The sequence below is a fragment of the Pogoniulus pusillus genome, chromosome 38, assembly GCF_015220805.1.
Source record: "Pogoniulus pusillus isolate bPogPus1 chromosome 38, bPogPus1.pri, whole genome shotgun sequence".
NCBI classification, from domain to species: domain Eukaryota; kingdom Metazoa; phylum Chordata; class Aves; order Piciformes; family Lybiidae; genus Pogoniulus; species Pogoniulus pusillus.
In genome coordinates, this window is record NC_087301.1 from 7784980 (window position 1) to 7807678 (window position 22699).

The 22699-nt window shown below is 58.0% G+C and overlaps 1 protein-coding gene across 5 annotated transcripts in view; it reads right to left on the bottom strand.

The window, feature by feature from the left end:
* Positions 1-22699, bottom strand: part of GRAMD1B (GRAM domain containing 1B) — a 196641-nt gene that overhangs the window by 17411 nt on the left and 156531 nt on the right. For all 5 annotated transcript variants that reach the window (XR_010308741.1, XM_064173231.1, XM_064173233.1 and 2 more), the window contains 11 exons: positions 19928-20031; positions 18853-18948; positions 17892-17972; positions 16036-16151; positions 15444-15600; positions 14471-14660; positions 12893-13036; positions 10922-11040; positions 8342-8484; positions 5104-5207; positions 3073-3276 (listed from right to left, as the gene is read on the bottom strand). Coding sequence is in view for 4 of the 5 variants with exons in the window: in XM_064173231.1 (XP_064029301.1) it covers positions 3073-3276; positions 5104-5207; positions 8342-8484; positions 10922-11040; positions 12893-13036; positions 14471-14660; positions 15444-15600; positions 16036-16151; positions 17892-17972; positions 18853-18948; positions 19928-20031 (1458 nt within the window). In the remaining variant the exon portion in view is untranslated. The remainder of the gene's footprint in view (positions 1-3072; positions 3277-5103; positions 5208-8341; positions 8485-10921; positions 11041-12892; positions 13037-14470; positions 14661-15443; positions 15601-16035; positions 16152-17891; positions 17973-18852; positions 18949-19927; positions 20032-22699) is intronic.

Sequence of the window (22699 nt, forward strand, 5' to 3'; positions counted from 1 at the left end):
GGGTTAGGTTGGAAGGAACCTCAAAGATCATCCAATTCCAACCCCCTGCCATGGGCAGGGACATCTCTCACCAGCACAGGTTGCTCCAGGCTTCATCCAGCCTGGCCTTGAACACCTCCAGGGAGGTGTTTACATTCTGTGCTTCTGTGCTCCACAACCTCCCTGGAGGTGTTCAGCACCAGGCTGGATGAGGCCTGGAGCAACCTCTTCCAGTGGGAGGTGTCCCTGCCTATGGCAGGGGGGTTGGAACTGGCTGAGCTTTGAGCTCCCTTCCAACCTAAACCATTCTGTGCTTCTATGATTCTCTAAGTGACTCTACTGTGGCATGGAGGGGGTGGACTGGATGAGCTCCAAAGGGTCCTTCCTACCCTCCCCATTCTGTGTTTCTGTGACTTAAGGTCCCTAATCACACAGCCACTGGGCCAAAGGAGCTGGCAGGGTCTAAGAGGCTCATGGCAGGGCACAGCCCACATGCCTTACACCTTCTGCCAAGCTCTGCCCCCAGGCTGCTGTGCTCCTGCCAGAGAGCAGGGCTGATGATGGCCTGACCTGCTCCAGCAAAGTGCTGCCCACACTGTGGAGTCCTTCCATAGAACCAGGCAGGTTGGCAGAGAGCTCCAAGCTCCTGCAGCCCAACCTAGCCCCCAGCCCTGCCCAACCAACCAGACCATGGCACTAAGTGCCCCAGCCAGGCTTGGCTGCAACACCTCCAGCCACGGCCACTCCACCACCTCCCTGGGCAGCCCATTCCAGTGCCAATCACTCTCTCTGACAACAACTTCCTCCTCACATCCAGCCTAGACCTGCCCTGGCACAGCTTCAGCTGTGTCCCCTTCTTCTGGCCCTGCCTGCCTGGCAGCAGAGCCCAACCCCACCTGGCTACAGCCTCCCTGCAGGCAGCTGCAGGCAGCAATGAGCTCTGCCCTGAGCCTCCTCTGCTGCAGGCTGCACCCCCCAGCTCCCTCAGCCTCTCCTCATAGGGTTTGTGCTCCAGGCCCCTCCCCAGCTTTGTCACCCTTCTCTGGACACCTTCCAGCACTCAACATCTCTCTTGAATTGAGGGCCCAGCACTGGACACAGCACTGCAGGGGTGGCCTGAGCAGTGCTGAGCACAGGGGCACAAGAACCTCCCTGCTCCTGCTGCCCACACTGCTCCTGAGCCAGCCCAGGATGCCATTGGCTCTCTTGGCAACCTGGGCACACTGCTGCCTCCTCTTCAGCCTACTGCAGGACTTGCTCCTAACACCCAGCACATCCCCTGGCACAGCTTGAGGCTGGGTCCCCTCGCTCTGTTGTTGGCTGCCTTCAGCTGTGCCTCTTCCTCAGCCGCGCCAAGGTCTGAGCCCAGCTGCTGCAGCAGCTGCCCGCTGGCAGGGAGGCCTGCAGCGAGCAGGGAAGGTGCCTCTGCCCGTGGGGTCATGCCCACAGCCACTGCCACTCTTACCCAAGTGACGGAAATAATCTTCCAGGCCACTCCAGAAGTTCTTCTCGATGAAGGACTTCACCAGCCCCCAGGGCTGCTTCCTGTACCGCAGCTCTGTGGAAACCCTGTGTGAAGAGAGCAACCTCAGCTGCCAGCTCTGCTCCTGGGGCAGTGCCAACCTCTTCTGCAGCACTGCCAAACGCCTTTCTTCTCTGCCTCCCCAAGCCCCTTCCCCGCGGGGGGGGAAAACTTCTGGCCCCTCCTGGCCCTGCAGGCTGGAAGGCGAATATCCTCTCCCAATCCAACCACACTGCCCCACTCCCTCATAATCCACACATCCTCATCACCCATCCACACATCCCCACTCATCACATATCCCCTCTCCCCCATCCATACATCCCACCCATCCACACATCCCCATTCCCTCATCCACACATCCTCATCACCCATCCACACATTCCCACCCATCCACACATCCTCATCCTCCAATCCATCCATCCCCACCCATCCACACATCCTCACCCACCCGAATATCCTCTCCCATCCATCCACACATCCCCACTCCCTCATCCACACATCCTCATCACCCATCCACACATCCCCACTCATCCACACATCCCCTCCCCCATCCATACATCCCCACCCATCCACACATCCCCATTCCCTCATCCACACATCCTCATCACCCATCCACACATTCCCACCCATCCACACATCCTCATCCTCCAATCCATCCATCCCCACCCATCCACACATCCTCACCCACCCGAATATCCTCTCCCATCCATCCACACATTCCCACTCCCTCATCCACACATCCTCATCACCCATCCACACATCCCCACTCATCCACACATCCCCTCCCCCCATCCATACATCCCCACCCATCCACACATCCTCATCACCCATCCACACATTCCCACCCATCCACACCTCCTCACTCCCCCATCCATCCATCCCCACCCATCCACACATCCTCACCCACACGAATATCCTCTCCCATCCATCCTCACATCCCCATTCCCTCATCCACACATCCTCATCACCCATCCACACATCCCCACTCATCCACACATCCCCTCCCCCATCCATACATCCCCACCCATCCACACATCCCCATTCCCTCATCCACACATCCTCATCACCCATCCACACATTCCCACCCATCCACACATCCTCATCCTCCAATCCATCCATCCCCACCCATCCACACATCCTCACCCACCCGAATATCCTCTCCCATCCATCCACACATCCCCACTCCCTCATCCACACATCCCCACCACCCATCCACACATCCCCACCCATCCACACATCCCCACCACCCATCCACACATCCTCATCACCCATCCACACATTCCCACTCATCCACACATCCTCACCCACCCGAATATCCTCTCCCATCCATTCACACATCCTCATCACCCATCCACACATCCCCACCACCCATCCACACATCCTCATCCATCTGAACATCCCATCCCATCCCCCCATCCCCTCCCATCCCCCCATCCCCACCACCACCTCCCCTCCTGCAGCCCAAGACGGGAAACTTTCGCATCTTCATAGCCCTCTCCTAGGAGCTCCCCTTTTATTCCAGGGGTCCCCAACTCTGCCCCCCAGCACCAGGGTAGGAGGGAGGTGCTGACCTGCCACGTGCTTGATGCGATGAGCAACCTCCTCGTCGGTGGGGGTGGTGACAGGGCTGAGCACCTCCTCCAGGTGGGGCACCCGCAGGTGGGTGTGGGTGCGCTTCCTGCGCCGCACCGGCGCCTGCTTGCTCACCTTCTCCTTGGGGGATTGTCTGTGCACCTCAGCCAGGTAGCTGCTCTCCGTTTTGGTCAGCTCACTCTCTGCACACAGCAAAGGAAAGCAGTGAGGGGAGGGAGGAGTTTGGAGGGGTTGATTTCAGGAAGGGTAGGGACTTGCTGGAGAGGGGAGAGAGAAGAGCTGCAGTGGTGCTGAGGGGACTGGAAGGGCTCTGTGAGGAGCAAAGGCTGAGGGAGTTGAGGTTGTTTAGGCTGGAGGAGAGGCAGTCTGAGGGGGACCTGAGCAGTGCTGAGTAATACTCCAGGGGTGGGGGTCAGAGAATGGTTTAGGTTGGAAGGGGCCTCAAAGCTCAGGCAGTACCAACTCCCCTGTGCCATAGGCAGGGACACTCCCAACTGGAACAGGACTGCTGCTGGATCTCTCTAGTCCTAATTCTCCATAGGTTCATGGACTCAGAGAATGGGTTAGGTTGGAAGGAACCTCAAAGATCATCCAATTCCAACCCCCTGCCATGGGCAGGGACATCTCTCACCAGCACAGGTTGCTCCAGGCTTCATCCAGCCTGGCCTTGAACACCTCCAGGGAGGTGTTTACATTCTGTGCTTCTGTGCTCCACAACCTCCCTGGAGGTGTTCAGCACCAGGCTGGATGAGGCCTGGAGCAACCTCTTCCAGTGGGAGGTGTCCCTGCCTATGGCAGGGGGGTTGGAACTGGCTGAGCTTTGAGCTCCCTTCCAACCTAAACCATTCTGTGCTTCTATGATTCTCTAAGTGACTCTACTGTGGCAGGAGGGGGTGGACTGGATGAGCTCCAAAGGGTCCTTCCTACCCTCCCCATTCTGTGTTTCTGTGACTTAAGGTCCCTAATCACACAGCCACTGGGCCAAAGGAGCTGGCAGGGTCTAAGAGGCTCATGGCAGAGGGCACAGCCCACATGCCTTACACCTTCTGCCAAGCTCTGCCCCCAGGCTGCTGTGCTCCTGCCAGAGAGCAGGGCTGATGATGGCCTGACCTGCTCCAGCAAAGTGCTGCCCACACTGTGGAGTCCCTCCATAGAATCAGGCAGGTTGGCAGAGAGCTCCAAGCTCCTGCAGCCCAACCTAGCCCCCAGCCCTGCCCAACCAACCAGACCATGGCACTAAGTGCCCCAGCCAGGCTTGGCTGCAACACCTCCAGCCACAGCCACTCCACCACCTCCCTGGGCAGCCCATTCCAGTGCCAATCACTCTCTCTGCCAGCAACTTCCTAACAACATCCAGCCTAGACCTGCCCTGGCACAGCTTGAGGCTGTGTCCCCTTCTTCTGGCCCTGCCTGCCTGGCAGCAGAGCCCAACCCCACCTGGCTACAGCCTCCCTGCAGGTAGCTGTAGACAGCAATGAGCTCTGCCCTGAGCCTCCTCTGCTGCAGGCTGCACCCCCCCAGCTCCCTCAGCCTCTCCTCATAGGGTTTGTGTTCCAGGCCCCTCCCCAGCCTTGCTGCCCTTCTCTGGACACCTTCCAGCACCTCAACATCTCTCTTGAATTGAGGAGCCCAGAGCTGGACACAGCACTGCAGGGGTGGCCTGAGCAGTGCTGAGCACAGGGGCACAAGAACCTCCCTGCTCCTGCTGCCCACACTGCTCCTCAGCCAGCCCAGGATGCCATTGGCTCTGCTGCCCACCTGGGCACTGCTGCCTCCTCTTCAGCCTACTGCAGGACTTGCTCCTAACACCCAGCACATCCCCTGGCACAGCTTGAGGCTGGGTCCCCTCGCTCTGTTGTTGGCTGCCTTCAGCTGTGCCTCTTCCTCAGCCGCGCCAAGGTCTGAGCCCAGCAGGCTGGCAGCAGCTGCCCGCTGGCAGGGAGGCCTGCAGCGAGCAGGGAAGGTGCCTCTGCCCGTGGGGTCATGCCCACAGCCACTGCCACTCTTACCCAAGTGACGGAAATAATCTTCCAGGCCACTCCAGAAGTTCTTCTCGATGAAGGACTTCACCAGCCCCCAGGGCTGCTTCCTGTACCGCAGCTCTGTGGAAACCCTGTGTGAAGAGAGCAACCTCAGCTGCCAGCTCTGCTCCTGGGGCAGTGCCAACCTCTTCTGCAGCACTGCCAACGCCTTTCTTCTCTGCCTCCCCAAGCCCCTTCCCCGCAGGGGGGAAAACTTCTGCCCCCCCCCGGCCCTGCAGGCTGGAAGGGGGAACAGCTCCTGCTGCCCCTCTGCTGCACTGCTGGGGAGCCTGCCCTGCAGCCAGGCTGCTGCTGGGCTGGGATCAGCAGCCAGCACAAGATGGCAAGTGGCAGAGTCATACACAGAGCAAGGGAGAAGGCACCAGGGGGTTCCTGCCCTGAAAGGGTTCCTCCCTTGAAGGGGTTCCTGCCTTGAGAGGGCTCCTGCCTTGAGAGGGTTCCTGCCTTGAAAGGGCTCCTGCCTTGAGAGGGCTCCTGCCTTGAAAGGGCTCCTGCCTTGAGAGGGTTCTTGTCTTGAAAGGGCTCCTGCCTTGAGAGGGTTCTTGTCTTGAAAGGGCTCCTGCCTTAAGAGGGCTCCTGCCTTGAGAGGGTTCTTGTCTTGAAAGGGCTCCTGCCTTGAAAGGGCTCCTGCCTTGAGAGGGTTCTTGTCTTGAAAGGGCTCCTGCCTTAAGAGGGCTCCTGCCTTGAGAGGGTTCTTGTCTTGAAAGGGCTCCTGCCTTGAAAGGGTTCCTGCCTTGAGAGGGTTCTTGTCTTGAAAGGGCTCCTGCCTTAAGAGGGCTCCTGCCTTGAGAGGGTTCCTGCCTTGAGAGGGCTCCTGCCTTGAGAGGGTTCCTGCCTTGAGAGGGCTCCTGCCTTGAGAGGGCTCCTGCCTTGAGAGGGCTCCTGCCTTGAGAGGGCTCCTGCCTTGAGAGGGCTCCTGCCTTGAGAGGGCTCCTGCCTTGAGAGGGCTCCTGCCTTGAGAGGGTTCCTGCCTTGAGAGGGCTCCTGCCTTGAAAGGGCTCCTGCCTTGAAAGGGTTCCTGCCTTGAGAGGGCTCCTGCCTTGAGAGGGTTCCTGCCTTGAGAGGGTTCTTGTCTTGAAAGGGCTCCTGCCTTGAAAGGGCTCCTGCCTTGAGAGGGCTCCTGCCTTGAAAGGGTTCCTGCCTTGAGAGGGCTCCTGCCTTGAGAGGGCTCCTGCCTTGAAAGGGCTCCTGCCTTGAGAGGGCTCCTGCCTTGAAAGGGCTCCTGCCTTGAGAGGGTTCCTGCCTTGAAAGGGTTCCTGCCTTGAGAGGGCTCCTGCCTTGAGAGGGCTCCTGCCTTGAAAGGGCTCCTGCCTTGAGAGGGCTCCTGCCTTGAGAGGGCTCCTGCCTTGAGAGGGCTCCTGCCTTGAGAGGGCTCCTGCCTTGAGAGGGCTCCTGCCTTGAAAGGGCTCCTGCCTTGAAAGGGTTCTTGTCTTGAAAAGGCTCCTGCCTGGAAAGGGTTCCTGCCTTGAGAGGGTTCCTGCCTTTAATCCCATTCTGTGCTTCTGTGCTCCACAATCTCCATGGAGGTGTTCAGGGATTCTCTGTTCCACAGCCTCCCTGGGCAACCTGTGCCAGTGTCTCCCCACCCTCACTCTCCACAGTCTCTTCCTCATCTCCACTCTCCCTCTCTCCTCTCCCAGCTCAAAGCCATTCTCCCTCCTCCTGCCACGTCCAGTCCTTGTCCAAAGTCCCTCCCCAGCTCTCCTGCAGCCCCTTCAGGCACTGCAAGGCTGCTCTGAGGTCTCTCTGGAGCCTTCTCTTCTCCAGGCTGAACAGCCCAAACTCTCTCAGTCTGTCCCTATAAGGGAGGTTCTCCAGCCCTCTGATCATCTTGGTGGCCCTCTCCAACAGCTCCATGTCCTTCTTATGCTGGGGGCAGCAGAACTGGAGGCAGTGCTGATGGGGTCTCAGCAGAGCTGAGGGACAGAATCCTCTCCCTTGACCTGGTGGCATTTTTGGATGCAGCCCCAGGATGTGGTTGGCACTGAAGCATGTCCTATAGCTTAGCAAATGCAGCTGAGTGTGTGACAGTGGCCCTGCAAACCACTGCTTGCAGGAGGGGAGCAAGAGGAGTCTGTGAAATCCTCTCCCTGACCCAGCTGCATCAGGCCTGCTGTTTGCTCTGTGCCACCGCAGAGGGCAGCTGCCCCTGCATTAACTCAGTGACAGGAGTGTGCTGAATCATAGAACCAAACAGGCTGGGAGAGAGCTCCAAGTTCCTCCAGCCCAGCCTAGCACCCACTGGCAGCCCATTCCAGTGCCAATCACTCTCTCTGACAACAACTTCCTCCTCACATCCAGCCTGAGCCTGCCCTGGCACAGCTCCAGGCTGTGTCCCCTTCTTCTGTCCCTGGCTGCCTGGCAGCAGAGCCCAACCCCACCTGGCTACAGCCTCCCTGCAGGCAGCTGCAGGCAGCAATGAGCTCTGCCCTCAGCCTCCTCTGCTGCAGGCTGCACCCCCCCAGCTCCCTCAGCCTCTCCTCACAGGGCTGTGCTCCAGGCCCCTCCCCAGCCTTGCTGCCCTTCTCTGGGCACCTGCCAGCACCTCAACATCTCTCTGCAATGGAGGAGCCCAGAACTGGACACAGCACTGCAGGGGTGGCCTGAGCAGTGCTGAGCACAGGGGCACAAGAACCTCCCTTGTGCTGCTGCCCACACTGCTCCTGAGCCAGCCCAGGATGCCATTGGCTCTGCTGCCCACCTGGGCACTGCTGCCTCCTCTGCAGCTCCTCTGTCTCAGCATCCCCAGCTCCCTCTCTGCCTGGCTGCTCTCAGCCACTCTGGCCCCAGCCTGTAGCTGCTTGGGGTTGTTGTGGCCAAAGTGCAGAACCTGCACTTGGCCTTGTTAAATCTCATCCCCTTGGCCTCTGCCCACCCATGCAGCCTGCCCAGGTCCCTCTGCAGGGCTCTCCTACTCTCCAAGAGCTCCACAGCTGCTTCTAGCTTGGTGCCATCTGCAAACTCCCTCATGCTGGACTCATGCCCTGCTCCAGACCATCACAGAAGACACTGACCAGGACTGGTCCCAGTGTGTCACCCCAGAAGGCAGCTGCCCCTGCACTAACTCTGTGACAGGAGCGTGCTGGCAGCAGGACAGAGCAAAGAAAGCTCTCCCTGACCCCTCCTAAGACAGCAAACAGCAGAGCTCCCACCCAGAGGTGACTTCTGGCCCCCAGGAGAGCTGTTGGTGGCCCAAGGAGTGTACCTGAGTCGGCTTTTGTTCCTGGCAACACGAGTCAAGGTGTAGCGGTTAATGGTGTAGAAGTAGTCATGGTAGGGGACGTCGTGAGTTAGCACCTCTGCATCTATCACATAGCACTCGCTCTCCTGGCTGGCTTTGTACATTGTCTGCATGGAAGACAGCAAGCAGGGCACCCATTAGTGTGCTCAGAAGACAGCTGGGGCAGGCTGGCACCTTCCCTGGCGCTCCACGCTGCCAGCTCCGCCACAGCCCCGCACCCGCGCCCCAGCCCCACCTCTGCTGGCCCCCCAGGAGCAGCTCCCCCCTGGCACAAGGCAGGGAACCAACTGATGTCACCCAGAGCTTTCCCAAGGGGTGCTGAGGTCCAGCAGCTCTCGTTGTGTATCAGGGACACAGCTGTGGGATGCTGCCACAGGAGGAATCATAGAACCATAGAATCAGGCAGGTTGGAAGAGAGCTCCAAGCTCATCCAGTCCAACCTAGCACCCAGCCCTATCCAGTCAACCAGACCATGGCACTAAGTGCCTCAGCCAGGCTTTGCTTGAAGACCTCCAGGGACGGTGCCTCCACCACCTCCCTGGGCAGCCCATTCCAATGCCAATCACTCTCTCTGCCAGGAACTTCCTCCTAACATCCAGCCTAGACCTACCCCAGCACAACTTGAGACTGTGTCCCCTTGTTCTGTTGCTGGTTGCCTGGGAGAAGAGGCCACCCCACACCTGGCTACAGCCTCCCCTCAGGTAGTTGTAGACAGCAATAAGGTCACCCCTGAGCCTCCTCTTCTCCAGGCTGCACACCCCCAGCTCCCTCAGCCTCTCCTCATAGGGTTTGTGTCCCTGCTCCGTGCCCCTCGCAAGCATCACCTCCCATTAACCTGGCACAGGCTGCCCGGGCAGGTTGTGGATGTGGCTCCAGGCAGACCTTAGAGCTGCATTTCAGTATCTGAAAGGGGCTACAGGAAGGTTGGGGAAGGGCTCTTCAGAAGGGCCTGGAATGAGAGGATAAGGGGCAGTGGTTTGGAAGTGGAGCAGGGCAGATTTAGGTGGGACATGAGCTCTGGAGCCCTAAAGACTGCCTTGGCAGGGAGCAGCCTGCTCCAAAAGCAGAGGTCCCTCAGCAAGGTCCTTTCTAGCATCGATTATTCTGTGGCTCTGAACACTTTCAAAGCCTATCAGTCACTTCTTTGAAGCCCTCTGACCTGCTGCTTGCTTTGTCCCAGAGCAAACCTCACCAAGAGGACAGACACAGCTGCCTGCAGATCCACAGCACAGACATTTGTCACTGGCCTGTGCAGTGAGGGCACAGCAAAGTCACAGAACCATAGAAAGGGTTGGGTTGGAAGGGACCTTAAAGATGATCCAGCTCCAAACACCCTGCTGGCCTTTCTTAAAGTGTCTCCAGGCTTTAGTGGGCAGAGAATCATAGCAGAGTCTGACTAGGAAGGGACCTCAAAGCTCAGCCAGCTCCAACCCCCTGCCATGGGCAGGGGACACCTCCCACCAGCACAAGCACCTCCCTGAGGTCTTTCTTGACCTGAGGGGTCCAGAACTGGACACAGGACTCCAGATGTGGCCTCAGCAGGGCAGAGCAGAGGGGCAGGAGAACCTCTCTGGACTTACTAACCACAGCCCTTCTGGTTCACCCCAGAATGGTGTTGGCCTTCTTGGACACCAGAGCACCTTGCTGGGTCATGCTCAACCTCCCACCCACCAGGACCCACAGGTCCTTCTCCCTTTCACTGCCCTCCTTGCAGCCCAACCCAGCCCCTGTGCCCTCAGTGACTCCTATCTGCAGCCAGACTGAGCAGCAGTTAACACCAGAAAAAGGTGTGAAGAGGCATGGAGAGGGAGGAGGACAACATGCAGCAAGAGCAGTGTGGGCACAGGGCAAGGGAGGGGATTCTGCCCCTTGGCTCTGCTCTCCTCAGACCCCACCTGCAGTCCTGGGGGCAGTTCTGCAGCCCCCAGCACAAGCAGGACATGGAAGTGTTTGAGCCAGCCCAGAGGAGGCCACCAAGATGCTGAGAGGGCTGCAGCAGCTCTGCTCTGAGCACAGGCTGAGAGAGTTGGGGCTGTGCAGCCTGCAGAGGAGAAGGCTTGGAGGAGAGCTTGGAGTGGCCTTGCAGGAGCTGCAGGGGGCTGCAGGAGGGCTGGGGAGGGACTATTGAGAAGGTCTGGGAATGAGAGGAGGAGGAGGAATGGGTTTGAAGTGGCAGAGGGGAAATTGAAAGTGGCTGTGAGGAAGGAGTGAGGGTGGTGAGAGACTGGCATAGGTTGAGGGTGGTGAGACACTGGCACAGGTTTCCCAGGGAGGTTGTGGAGCACAGAAGCACCCAATGTGATCTTTGATCACATTGGGTGCTTCTGTGCTCCACAACCTCCCTGGAGGTGTTCAGGACCAGGCTGGATGAGACCTTGAGTGACCTGTTCTAGTGGGAGGTGTCCCTGCCCATGGAACTGGCTGAGCTTTGAGCTCCCTTCCAACCTAACCCATTCTCTGGTTCCATGCAGCATGCCCAAGGCAAGGAAAGAACTTCAGAGCTGCCCCTGCAAAGCATCCCACAGCTGCTCCCCTCTCACTCACCTGTGTCTCAGTGACAGTGGCAGTTTTGGGGGCCAGGGGGTTGGTGAGGGTGATGGTGTACAAGATGACTCTGGTCTGATTGCCATTGTCTTCCTTCTTCCAGGGGTGAAAGATAATATCTGAGAGGAGAAAACAAGTCAAGGAATTAGAGTCAGAGACTCAGAGAAGTGGAAGAGACCTCTGAGGTCATCCAGTCCAACATCAACCCAACCCCACCATGGCCTCTAAACCATGGCCCCAAGTGCCATGGCCACAGGGTTCTGGAACACCTCCAGGTGTGGGGCTCCATCACCTCCCAGGGCAGCCTGTGCCAGTCCCTGACCACTCTGGCAGCAAAGAAATTGTTTTTCATCTCCAACCTAACCTCCCCTGGCACAGTTTCAGGCCATTTTCTCCTCTTCTATCACCTCATCCTAGGGAGCAGAGCCCAACCCCACCTGACTGAAACCTCCTTGCAGGGAGCTGCAGAGAGCAATGAGGTCTCCTCTCAGCCTCCTCTGCTCCAGGCTGCACACCCCCAGCTCCCTCAGCTGCCCCTCCCCAGCCCTCTTCTCCAGACCCTTCCCCACCTTTGTTGCCCTTCTCTGCACCTGCTCCAGCTCCTCAATGTCCTCCTTGGAGTGAAGGGCCCAAAACTGAGCCCAGGGTTTGAGAGCTGCTCAGGACATCACTCAGCCCCTGCAGCTGTCCTGAGAGCTGCTCAGAGCATCACCCAGCCCTTACAGCTGTCCTGAGAGCTGCTCAGAGCATCACCCAGCCCTTACAGCTGTCCTGAGAGCTGCTCAGAGCATCACCCAGCCCTTACAGCTGTCCTGAGAGCTGCTCAGAGCATCACCCAGCCCTTACAGCTGTCCTGAGAGCTGCTCAGAGCATCACCCAGCCCTTACAGCTGTCCTGAGAGCTGCTCAGAGCATCACCCAGCCCCTGCAGCTGTCCTGAGAGCTGCTCAGATCATCACCCAGCCCTTACAGCTGTCCTGAGAGCTGCTCAGAGCATCACCCAGCCCTTACAGCTGTCCTGAGAGCTGCTCAGAGCATCACCCAGCCCTTACAGCTGTCCTGAGAGCTGCTCAGGGCATCACCCAGCCCCTACAGCTGTCCCAGGAGCTGCTCAGAGCATCACCCAGCCCTTACAGCTGTCCTGAGAGCTGCTCAGAGCATCACCCAGCCCCTGCAGCTGTCCTGAGAGCTTCTCAGAGCATCACCCAGCCCCTTACAGCTGTCCCAGGAGCTTCTCAGAGCATCACCCAGCCCCTGCAGCTGTCCTGAGAGCTGCTCAGGACATCACCCAGCCCCTACAGCTGTCCTGAGAGCTGCTCAGGACATCACCCAGCCCTGCAGCTGTCCTGAGAGCTGCTCAGAGCATCACCCAGCCCCTGCAGCTGTCCCAGGAGCTGCTCAGAGCATCACCCAGCCCTTACAGCTGTCCTGAGAGCTGCTCAGAGCATCACCCAGCCCTTACAGCTGTCCTGAGAGCTGCTCAGAGCATCACCCAGCCCCTGCAGCTGTCCCAGGAGCTGCTCAGAGCATCACCCAGCCCTTACAGCTGTCCTGAGAGCTGCTCAGAGCATCACCCAGCCCTTACAGCTGTCCTGAGAGCTGCTCAGAGCATCACCCAGCCCTTACAGCTGTCCTGAGAGCTGCTCAGAGCATCACTCAGCCCCTGCAGCTGTCCTGAGAGCTGCTCAGAACATCACCCAGCCCTTACAGCTGTCCTGAGAGCTGCTCAGAGCATCACTCAGCCCCTGCAGCTGTCCTGAGAGCTGCTCAGAACATCACCCAGCCCCTACAGCTGTCCTGAAAGCTGCTCAGAGCATCACCCAGCCCTGCAGCTGTCCTGAGAGCTGCTCAGAGCATCACCCAGCCCCTGCAGCTGTCCCAGGAGCTGCTCAGAGCACCAGCAGTCCTGTGCCAAGCCCCAGCCCTGTGCCCAAGCCCTGGGTGCCCGGCAGGGGCTGCTGGGGGTGCTCACCAGAGAAGCGTCGCTGCTCCATGAAGTCCCTCTGGAAGTGGGAGTCGGTGAAGAGCAGGTCATGGAGCTTGTCCACGCTGAAGTTGAACACCTCATTGACATACTGGCGCCCGTTCAGGTCCTCGTAGAAGGCCTGCACCTCCCCTGCGGGCACAGACACCGGCCCCAGCCTCACCCTGTGCCCTCAGGGCACCACCACCTCCCTGCTCCACAGCCTCCCTGGGTAACCTGTGCCAGTCTCTCACCACCCTCACTGCACACAACTTCTTCCTCACAGCCAGTTTCCATCTCCCCTCTGCCACTCCAAACCCATTCCTCCTCCTCCTCTCATTCCCAGACCTTCTCAGTAGTCCCTCCCCAGCCCTCCTGCAGCCCCCTGCAGCTCCTGCAAGGCCACTCCAAGCTCTCCTCCAAGCCTTCTCCTCTGCAGCCTGCACAGCCCCAACTCTCTCAGCCTGTGCTCAGAGCAGAGCTGCTGCAGCCCTCTCAGCATCTTGGTGGCCTCCTCTGGGCTGGCTCCAACCCTTCCATGTCCTGCTTGTGCTGGGGGCTGCAGACCTGCACCCAGGACTGCAGGTGGGGTCTGAGGAGAGCATCCTCCCCCATCCCCACATCTCCACCACCCATCCACACATCTCCACCACCCATCCACACATCTCCACCACCCATCCACACATCTCCACCACCCATCCCCACATCCCCACCACCCATCCCCACATCTCCACCACCCATCCACACATCTCCACCACCCATCCACACATCCCCACCACCCATCCACACATCTCCACCACCCATCCCCACATCTCCACCACCCATCCACACATCCCCACCACCCATCCCCACATCTCCACCACCCATCCACACATCCCCACCACCCATCCACACATCTCCACCACCCATCCCCACATCTCCACCACCCATCCACACATCCCCACCACCCATCCACACATCTCCACCACCCATCCCCACATCTCCACCACCCATCCACACATCCCCACCACCCATTCACACATCCCCACCACCCATTCACACATCCCCACCACCCATCCCCACATCCCCACCACCCATCCACACATCTCCACCACCCATCCCCACATCTCTACCACCCATCCACACATCTCCACCACCCATCCCCACATCTCTACCACCCATCCCCACATCCCCACCACCCATCCACACATCTCCACCACCACCCAGTCTGCAGCCCAAGATGGGAACTCTTTGCATGTTCTGAACTCTGAGAGCCCAGAAAATGAACCCAGGATTTGCCACTCCAATCCCTCACTGGAAAGGATGGGAGAAGCCTGAAAACAACTCTGATGGAACAACCCTTCACAGAACCATAGAGTCATGGAATTGGCAGGGCTGGAAGGGACCTCAAGGAGCATCCAGTTCCAACCCCCTTGCCATGGCCAGGGACACCTCCCACTAGATCAGGCTGTTCAGAGCCACATCCAGCCTGGCTTTAAAAACTTCCAGGGATGAAGCTTCCACCACTCCCCTGGGCAACCTGTGCCAGTGGCTCAGCACCCTCCTGGTGAAGAACTTCTTGCTAACACCCAACCCTCCCCCACATACCTTCATCGTGGGTCTCTGAGGAGTCACTGAGCTCTGTGGGGATGTCTTCGTTGTCATTGAAGTCCAGGGAGGGGGAGCTGACAGGGCCAATGATCTCAATCTTCTCTCCCATGATGTTGGCAATGCCAAGGTCTTTTTCCACAGGGCTCTCTGCCACTGCCTCCTCCTCTTCTGGCAGCACTCCATCAAACTGCAGCAAGAAGAGAGCAGAGAGAGTGACTGGCACTGGAATGGGCTGCCCAGGGAGGTGGTGGAGTGGCTGTGGCTGGAGGTGTTGCAGCCAGGCCTGGCTGGGGCACTTAGTGCCATGGTCTGGTTGGTTGGGCAGGGCTGGGGGCTAGGTTGGGCTGCAGGAGCTTGGAGCTCTCTGCCAACCTGCCTGGTTCTGTGACAAGATCAGAACCTGGGGCCCATATCTGAACAGGATGCAAGGGGTGGGATAATTTTCACACCTTGGGAGCATTTGCCCTCAATATGCCCTGAGGGTCAGAGAGAGAAGCAAGGTCACCAACCAGAGGTTGTGGCTGTCTCCTCCTTGAAAGTCTAGAAGATAACTGGGAAGGGACTTTGGACAAGGGCTGGGAGTGACAGGATGAGGGAGAATGGCTTTGAGCTGGGAGAGGGAGAGTGGAGATGAGGAAGAGATTGTTGAGAGCGAGGGTGGGGAGAGGCTGGCACAGGTTGCCCAGGGAGGTTGTGGAGCAGAGAAGCACTGAACACCTCCAGGGAGGTTGTGGAGCACAGAAGCACAGAATGGGATCTTTGATCCCATTCTGTGCTTCTGTGCTCCACAGCCTCCCTGGGCAACCTGTGTCAGTGTCTCAGCACCCTCAACCTGTGCCAGTCTCTCACCACTCTCATTGCCTGTGCTCCACAACCTCCCTGAGCAACCTGTGCCAGCCTCTCCCCACCCTGACTGACAACGATTTCTCTCTCATCTCCACTCTCAAGCTGCCACAAAGCAGGCACTCACCGAGGCTGGAGCTTCACTGCTCCCAGTGGACGTCAGGGTGCTGGCAGTGACAGATTTCTTTGGCAGCTGAGGGCTGGCTTCTGGCTTGGCCTCCATGCTGCTTTTTGAGGAGCTGTCGTTGACCTCATTCTCTTCCACAGGGATTTCCTCACAGTAGCTGAGAGGCCAGAGGAGGAGACAGGTCTGTATGGTTACACCTCTCAGGCCAGCTCCAGCTGGACACACAGAGCAAGGCAAAACCACTTCTGGGAAGCTCCCACTGTGCAGGGAAGATCCAAGCCCAAACCATTCCAAGTGCTCCTAACACAGAGGTCAGCTCTTGCTGACCATGGCTTTGCCACTCCACTGGGATGCTTTGGCATTTCCAGCCAGCAGAGGCAGGAGTTTATGGTCCCCACTGACATCCCAGCAGGCACTGGAACCCTTGCAGCTCTTTAAGCACTGCACATTTGAGGGCAAACACTTGGCCAGAAGCTTGAATCTCTCACCAGGGAGACAGAGCAGCTTGAGGCATGCAAGAGACCAGGAGCCTTACTCTCCTGAGGCCATCTGTTCTTCATCACAGGGCAGCTTTTTAGCCCTCCTCACTCACCCCATGGTGTTGAAGTCATCATCAGGAGGCACATAGTCTTCATCATCACTGGTCAGCCCCAGCTCATTGCCATAACACTGGTGGACAAAGTGCCAGAGCTCCTTTGGACACAGAGGCTAAAGGAGGGAGCAGAGAGAGCAGACAGCAGAAATGAGAACACAAACAGCTCCAGCTTTTGGAACCACCACTGTCAGGAGGCCTGGAAAGAGAAGTGAGAGACACAAGCCCTGCTGGGAGGTGAGAGCCTTCTGATGGGCTCACCTGAGCTCTGTTCCAAGGGGGGCAGTGTGCTCCTGCAGCCTGGCCCAGCCCCAGGCTGCCTCAGGGCTAGGGCTGCAGGCATCACAGAATCAAGCAGGTGGGAAGGGAGCTCCAAGCTCATCCAGCCCAACCTATCCCCCAGCCCTGTCCCTTCAACCACTAAGTGGGATCCCTTCAGCTACTGGAAGGCAGCTCTAAGGTTCTCCTGGAGTCCTCTCTCCCAGCCTGTCCTCAGTGCTCCAGCCCTTAGAGCATCTTTGTGGCCTCCTCTGCACTCACTCCAACAGTTCTGTGTCCCTCTTCTGCTGGGGACAGCAGAACTGGAGGCAGGATTGGAGGTGAGGTCTCCAAAGATGGCAGAATGGCTGAGGTTGGAAGGGACCTTAGAGCTGCCTAACTGCTTCCCCTCCTTTCTCACCTGCACTCTAACCCACATATCTCATCAGGAAACCTGGACTAGGCTCTCTCTGCTCCTCTCCTGCCAGGCATGGATCCCACATTTGGAAGAAGAGCTCTGGAAGTGCTTTTCTGTCTTTATCACTCACATCTCAGCTCCCATTTGTCTTGACCTCAAAAGTAAGGGCAGTGGATTGTGTCAGGAGCTCCCAAAGGCTGACTCCATGGCAGCAGAGGGGTGCAAGGGAAGCTGCCCAGTGCATGCCAAACACCACCCTGACTCTGGGTATTCTGGGCAGGTTGGCAGAGAGCTCCAAGCTCCTGCAGCCCAACCTAGCCCCCAGCCCTGCCCAACCAACCAGACCATGGCACTCAGTGCCCCAGCCAGGCTTGGCTGCAACACCTCCAGCCACGGCCACTCCACCACCTCCCTGGGCAGCCCATTCCAGTGCCAATCACTCTCTCTGACAACAACTTCCTAACAACATCCAGCCTAGACCTGCCCTGGCACAGCTTGAGGCTGTGTCCCCTTCTTCTGTCCCTGGCTGCCTGGCAGCAGAGCCCAACCCCACCTGGCTACAGCCTCCCTGCAGGCAGCTGCAGGCAGCAATCAGCTCTGCCCTCAGCCTCCTCTGCTGCAGGCTGCACCCCCCCAGCTCCCTCAGCCTCTCCTCACAGGGCTCTGCTCCAGGCCCCTCCCCAGCCTTGCTGTCCTTCTCTCAACACCTTCCAGCACCTCAACAGCTCTCTGCAATGGAGGAGCCCAGAACTGGACACAGCACTGTAGGGGTGGCCTGAGCAGTGCTGAGCACAGGGGCACAAGAACCTCCCTTGTCCTGCTGCCCACACTGCTCCTGAGCCAGCCCAGGATGCCACTGGCTCTGCTGCCCACCTGGGCACACTGCTGCCTCCTCTGCAGCTCCTCTCTGCCAGCACCCCCAGGGCCCTCTCTGCCTGGCTGCTATGTGTCCCTGCTCATGGCAGGGGGTTTGGACCTACCTGGTCCTCAAGGTCCCTTCCAACCCAAACCTCTCTATGATTCCAACCTGGCATCTGCCCAGTGGTATCTGAACACTGACAGAAGAGAAGTGTAGCTGCAGCCCTGTACCTGCTCTGCCCAAACACAGGCATTATGCCTCTGCAGGTGTCTCTCCCCCTGCTTTTACCCCACCCCAGCAGTGAGGTGCTGAGCTCTGTACCTTGTCCAGGAGAGCATTCTGCCAGAGTCTGAACATCATCATGTAGGTCCTGTCTCGAGCCCCAAAGGAAGTAAAAAAGTGCTGAAGGGGGAGAGATGGAGAGAAAACCACTTCAGAATAAGCACCAAAGGAGGGAAGGAGACCACAGAAGCCTGCTGGGGTCACTGCCCAGCTCATGCTCACAGGACTGAGCAAGCCACACAGGGCAGCTGCTCAGCTCTCCAGCACAGGCTGAGGCTCAGGGAGACCTCACTGGGAGGCTGAGTGCCTCTCACCCAAGGGATTGGGTCTGAGCACAAGAACAGATGTTACAGATGTGCTGCTGCATCACCTGGATTTCCACCTGCCCCCTCTCACCCAAGGGATTGAGTCTGAGCACAGGGACAGATGTTACAGATGTGCTGCTGCATCACCTGGATCTCCACCTGCCCCCACAGCCCACATATGAGCTACCTGTGCCTCACTGGGAGGCTGAGTGCCTCTCACCCAGGGGATTGAGTCTGAGCACAGGCTGCTGCATCACCTGGATCTCCATCTGCCCCCTCTCACCCAAGGGATTGAGTCTGAGCACAGGGACAGATGTTACAGATGTGCTGCTGCATCACCTGGATCTCCACCTGCCCCCACAGCTCACATATGAGCTACCTGTGCCTCACTGGGAGGCTGAGTGCCTCTCACCCAGGGGATTGAGTCTGAGCACAGGCTGCTGCATCACCTGGATCTCTACCTGCCCCCTCTCACCCAAGGGATTGAGTCTGAGCACAGGCTGCTGCATCACCTGGATCTCCACCTGCCCCCACATGAGCTACCTGTGTCCCAAAGGCTGCACCCATCCCTTTTTCCCTCCCCACCTGCAGGCAGCACAAGGAGTCTGCTTGGAGAAAGCTCACAAGAGGCACTGCCCTGGCCCAGGGGAGCCAGCCTGGGTTGGCCCCAGAGCAGGGAGGCTTCAGGGAGGTACCTTTTCAGTGTCAGTGCAAACTTGGATGGCATTGGGAATGAGCCTGGCTGTCTTCTCCTTGGTCATGGAGCAGATGTCCTTCAAGCGAACGGTCAGCTGCAGGCACAGCCATGTGGGAAGGGGAAGGCAGAAGGAGAACACAGGTCAAGAGAGACACTTGATGAGGAAGACAAGGGAGAGGGGGCTGTTACAGCAGCACCAGCAAAGGTGCTGATGTGGGGAGGCTCTCTGCTGTGAAGATGGGGAGACAATGCAAAGGGTGGTCCAAAGAAGTTGGGGATGCCTCACCCCTGGAAGTGTTTAAGACCAGGCTGGAGGAGGCTTTGGGCATGCATAAGGAGGACATCAAATTGCTGGAGGGGGTCTAGAGGAGGCCAGGAAGATGATCAGAGGGCTGGGGACAGGCTGGGAGAGTTGAGGCTGTTCAGTCTGGGGAAAAGAAGGCTCCAGAGTGACCTCAGAGCAGCCTTCCAGTGCCTGAAGGGGCTGCAGGAGAGCTGGGGAAGGACTTTGGACAAGGGCTGGGAATGACAGGACAAGGGAAGAGAAGGAGAAGGCTCCAGGGTGACCTTAGAGCAGCCTTCCAGTGCCTGAAGGAGAGCTGGGGAGAGACACTGGACAAGGGCTGGGAATGGCAGGAGGAGGGAGAATGGCTTTGAGCTGAGAGAGGGGAGAGGGAGAGTGGAGATGAAGAAGAGCTTGTTGAGAGCGAGGGTGGGGAAGAGACTGGCACAGGTTGCCCAGGGAGGCTGTGGAGCACAGAAGCACTGAACACCTCCAGGGAGGCTGTGGAGCACAGAAGCACTGAACACCTCCAGGGAGGTTGTAGAGCAAAGAATCCCTGAACACCTCCAGGGAGGTTGTGGAGCACAGAAGCCCCCAATGTGATCGAAGATCACATTGGGGGCTTCTGTGCTCCACAACCTCCCTGGAGGTGTTCAAGGCCAGGCTGGATGAAGCCTGGAGCAACCTGTGCTGGTGAGAGGTGTCCCTACCCATGTCAGGAGGGGCTGGAGCTGGCTGAGGTCTGAGCTCCCTCCCAAGGCCAGTCTCTGAAGCACAGGGGCAGCCTTACCAGCGTCTCCCAGCGGAAGATGTTGCTGTAGAAGCAGATCCAGTTTTCAGAGAGGTAGAGGCGGCCCTGCAGGAGGATATCTCTCTGTAGGGCACAGGAGTAATCTGTGGGGGAGGACAAGAGATGATCACTTCAGAAGAGCACCAAAACCAGAGGAGAAGGCAGCATGGGAGGGGAGTGTAAGCAGCAGCAGTTACTCAACAGGACCCTGCAGGAAGGCCAAAGGCAGAGCCAGAAGGAACTGAGTCACAGCTGCTGCTCTGTCCACTGGGCTCTGATTGCTCCCCAGGGCATGGCACAGGCAATCTCCTCCGGACTGAGCTGGCCTTATCAGCTGCTCACTCTGCAGCAGCCTGGATGCTGGCTGAAGATTTCAGCCTGTCTTTTCCTTTTTCACCTTCTTGGTGCCATCATTCAGTCCTCTCCCTCCACCACCTCTACTCCTCTCCTAGACCATCTCTACTCCTCTCTTTAACCATCTCTACTCCTCTCTTTAACCATCTCTACTTCTCTTCCTCAACCACCTCTACTCTCCTAGACCATCTCTACTCCTCCCCTCAACCATCTCTACACCTCAAGCATCTCTACTCTTCTCCCTCAACCATCTCTACTCCTCTCCTAGACCATCTCTACTCCTCTCCTCAACCATCTCTACTCCTCTCCCTCCACCATCTCTACTCTCCTAGATCATCTCTACTCCTCCCCTCAACCATCTCTACTCCTCTCCCAGACCATCTCTACTCCTCTCTTTAACCATCTCTACTCCTCTCTTTAACCATCTCTACTCCTCCCCTAGACCATCTCTACTCCTCCCCTCGACCATCTCTACTCCTCTCCCTCAACCATCTCTACTCTTCTCCCTCCACCATCTCTACTCCTTCCCTCAACCATCTCTACTCCTCTCCCAGACCATCTCTACTCCTCTCTTTAACCATCTCTACTCCTCTCCCTCAACCACCTCTACTCCTCTCCCTCCACCATCTCTACTCCTCCCCTCAACCATCTCTACTCCTCCCCTCAACCATCTCTACTCCTCTCCCTCAACCACCTCTACTCCTCTCCTAGACCATCTCTACTCCTCTCCTAGACCATCTCTACTCCTCTCCTAGACCATCTCTACTCTTCTCCCTCAACCATCTCTACTCCTCCCCTCAACCATCTCTACTCCTCAAGCATCTCTACTCTTCTCCCTCAACCATCTCTACTCCTCTCCTAGACCATCTCTACTCCTCCCCTCAACCATCTCTATTCCTCTCCCTCCACCATCTCTACTCCTCTCCCAGGATGTGCCTGTTCCAACAGCAGGGGATGAGCTCATCACTTACATAAGACAAAAGAGCAGATGCAGGGCACTGGGCGGCCACTCATCAGCCTCAGCAGACGTGGGAAGGGCAATCATGTGTGAGCAGGGAGGTTAGGCAAGAGGGAAGCTGAGTGCTGTGCATGCTGAGGCACTGCAGCCCTGCCCAAAGGAGGGAAGGGTTCAAACACCAACACACTGCTGGGGCTCTATCTATAGTTGATAATCTAACAGTTCTTAGCCAGATCCATAGATCACACAGTGTCACAGTATCATCAGGGCTGGAAGAGACCTCACAGATCATCAGGTCCAACCCTTTAGCACAGAGCTCAAGGCCAGACCATGGCACCAAGTGCCACGTCCAGTCCTGCCTTGAACAGCTCCAGGGACGGCGACTCCACCACCTCCCCGGGCAGCCCATTCCAGTGTCCAATGACTCTCTCAGGGAAGAACTTTCTCCTCACCTCCAGCCTAAATCTCCCCTGGCACAGCCTGAGGCTGTGTCCTCTCCTTCTGGTGCTGGCCACCTGAGAGAAGAGAGCAACCTCCTCCTGGCCACAACCTCCCCTCAGGTAGTTGCAGACAGCAATGAGGTCTGCCCTGAGCCTCCTCTTCTCCAGGCTAACCAATCCCAGCTCCCTCAGCCTCTCCTCGTAGGGCTGTGCTCAAGGCCTCTCCCCAGCCTCGTTGCCCTTCTCTGGACACGCTCAAGCATCTCAATGTCCCTCCTAAACTGGGGGGCCCAGAACTGAACACAGCACTCAAGGTGAGGTCTAACCAGTGCAGAGTACAGGGGCAGAATGACCTCCCTGCTCCTGCTGGCCACACCATTGCTGATGCAGGCCAGGATGCCACTGGCTCTCTTGGCCACCTGGGCACACTGCTGGCTCATGTTCAGGTGGGTATCAATCAGCACCCCCAGATCCCTCTCTGTTTGGCTGCTCTCAGCCACTCCCACCCCAGCCTGTATCTCTGCATGGGGTTGTTGTGGCCAAAGTGCAGCACCCTGCACTTGGAGCTATTGAACACCATCCCATTGGACTCTGCCCATCTGTGCAGGCAGTCAAGGTCCTGCTGCAGAGCCCTTCTGCCCTCCAACCCAGCCACATCTGCCCCCAGCTTGGTGTCATCTGCACACTTGCTGATGACTGACTCCATGCCCTCATCCAGATCATCTATGAAGCTGTTAAAGAGGATGGGGCCCAGCACTGATCCCTGAGGGACACCACTGGTGACAGCTGCCAGCTGGATGTGGCACCATTCACCACCACTCTCTGGGCTCCAGCCAGTTCCTAACCCAGCACAGAGTGTTGCCATCCAAGCCATGGGCTGACAGCTTAGCCAGCAGCTTGCTGTGGGGGACAGTGTCAAAGGCCTTGCTGAAGTCCAGACAGAGCACATCCCCAGGCCTCCCCACAGCCACCAAGCTGCCCATATATATATCTATATCTATATCTATCACATCCTAATTG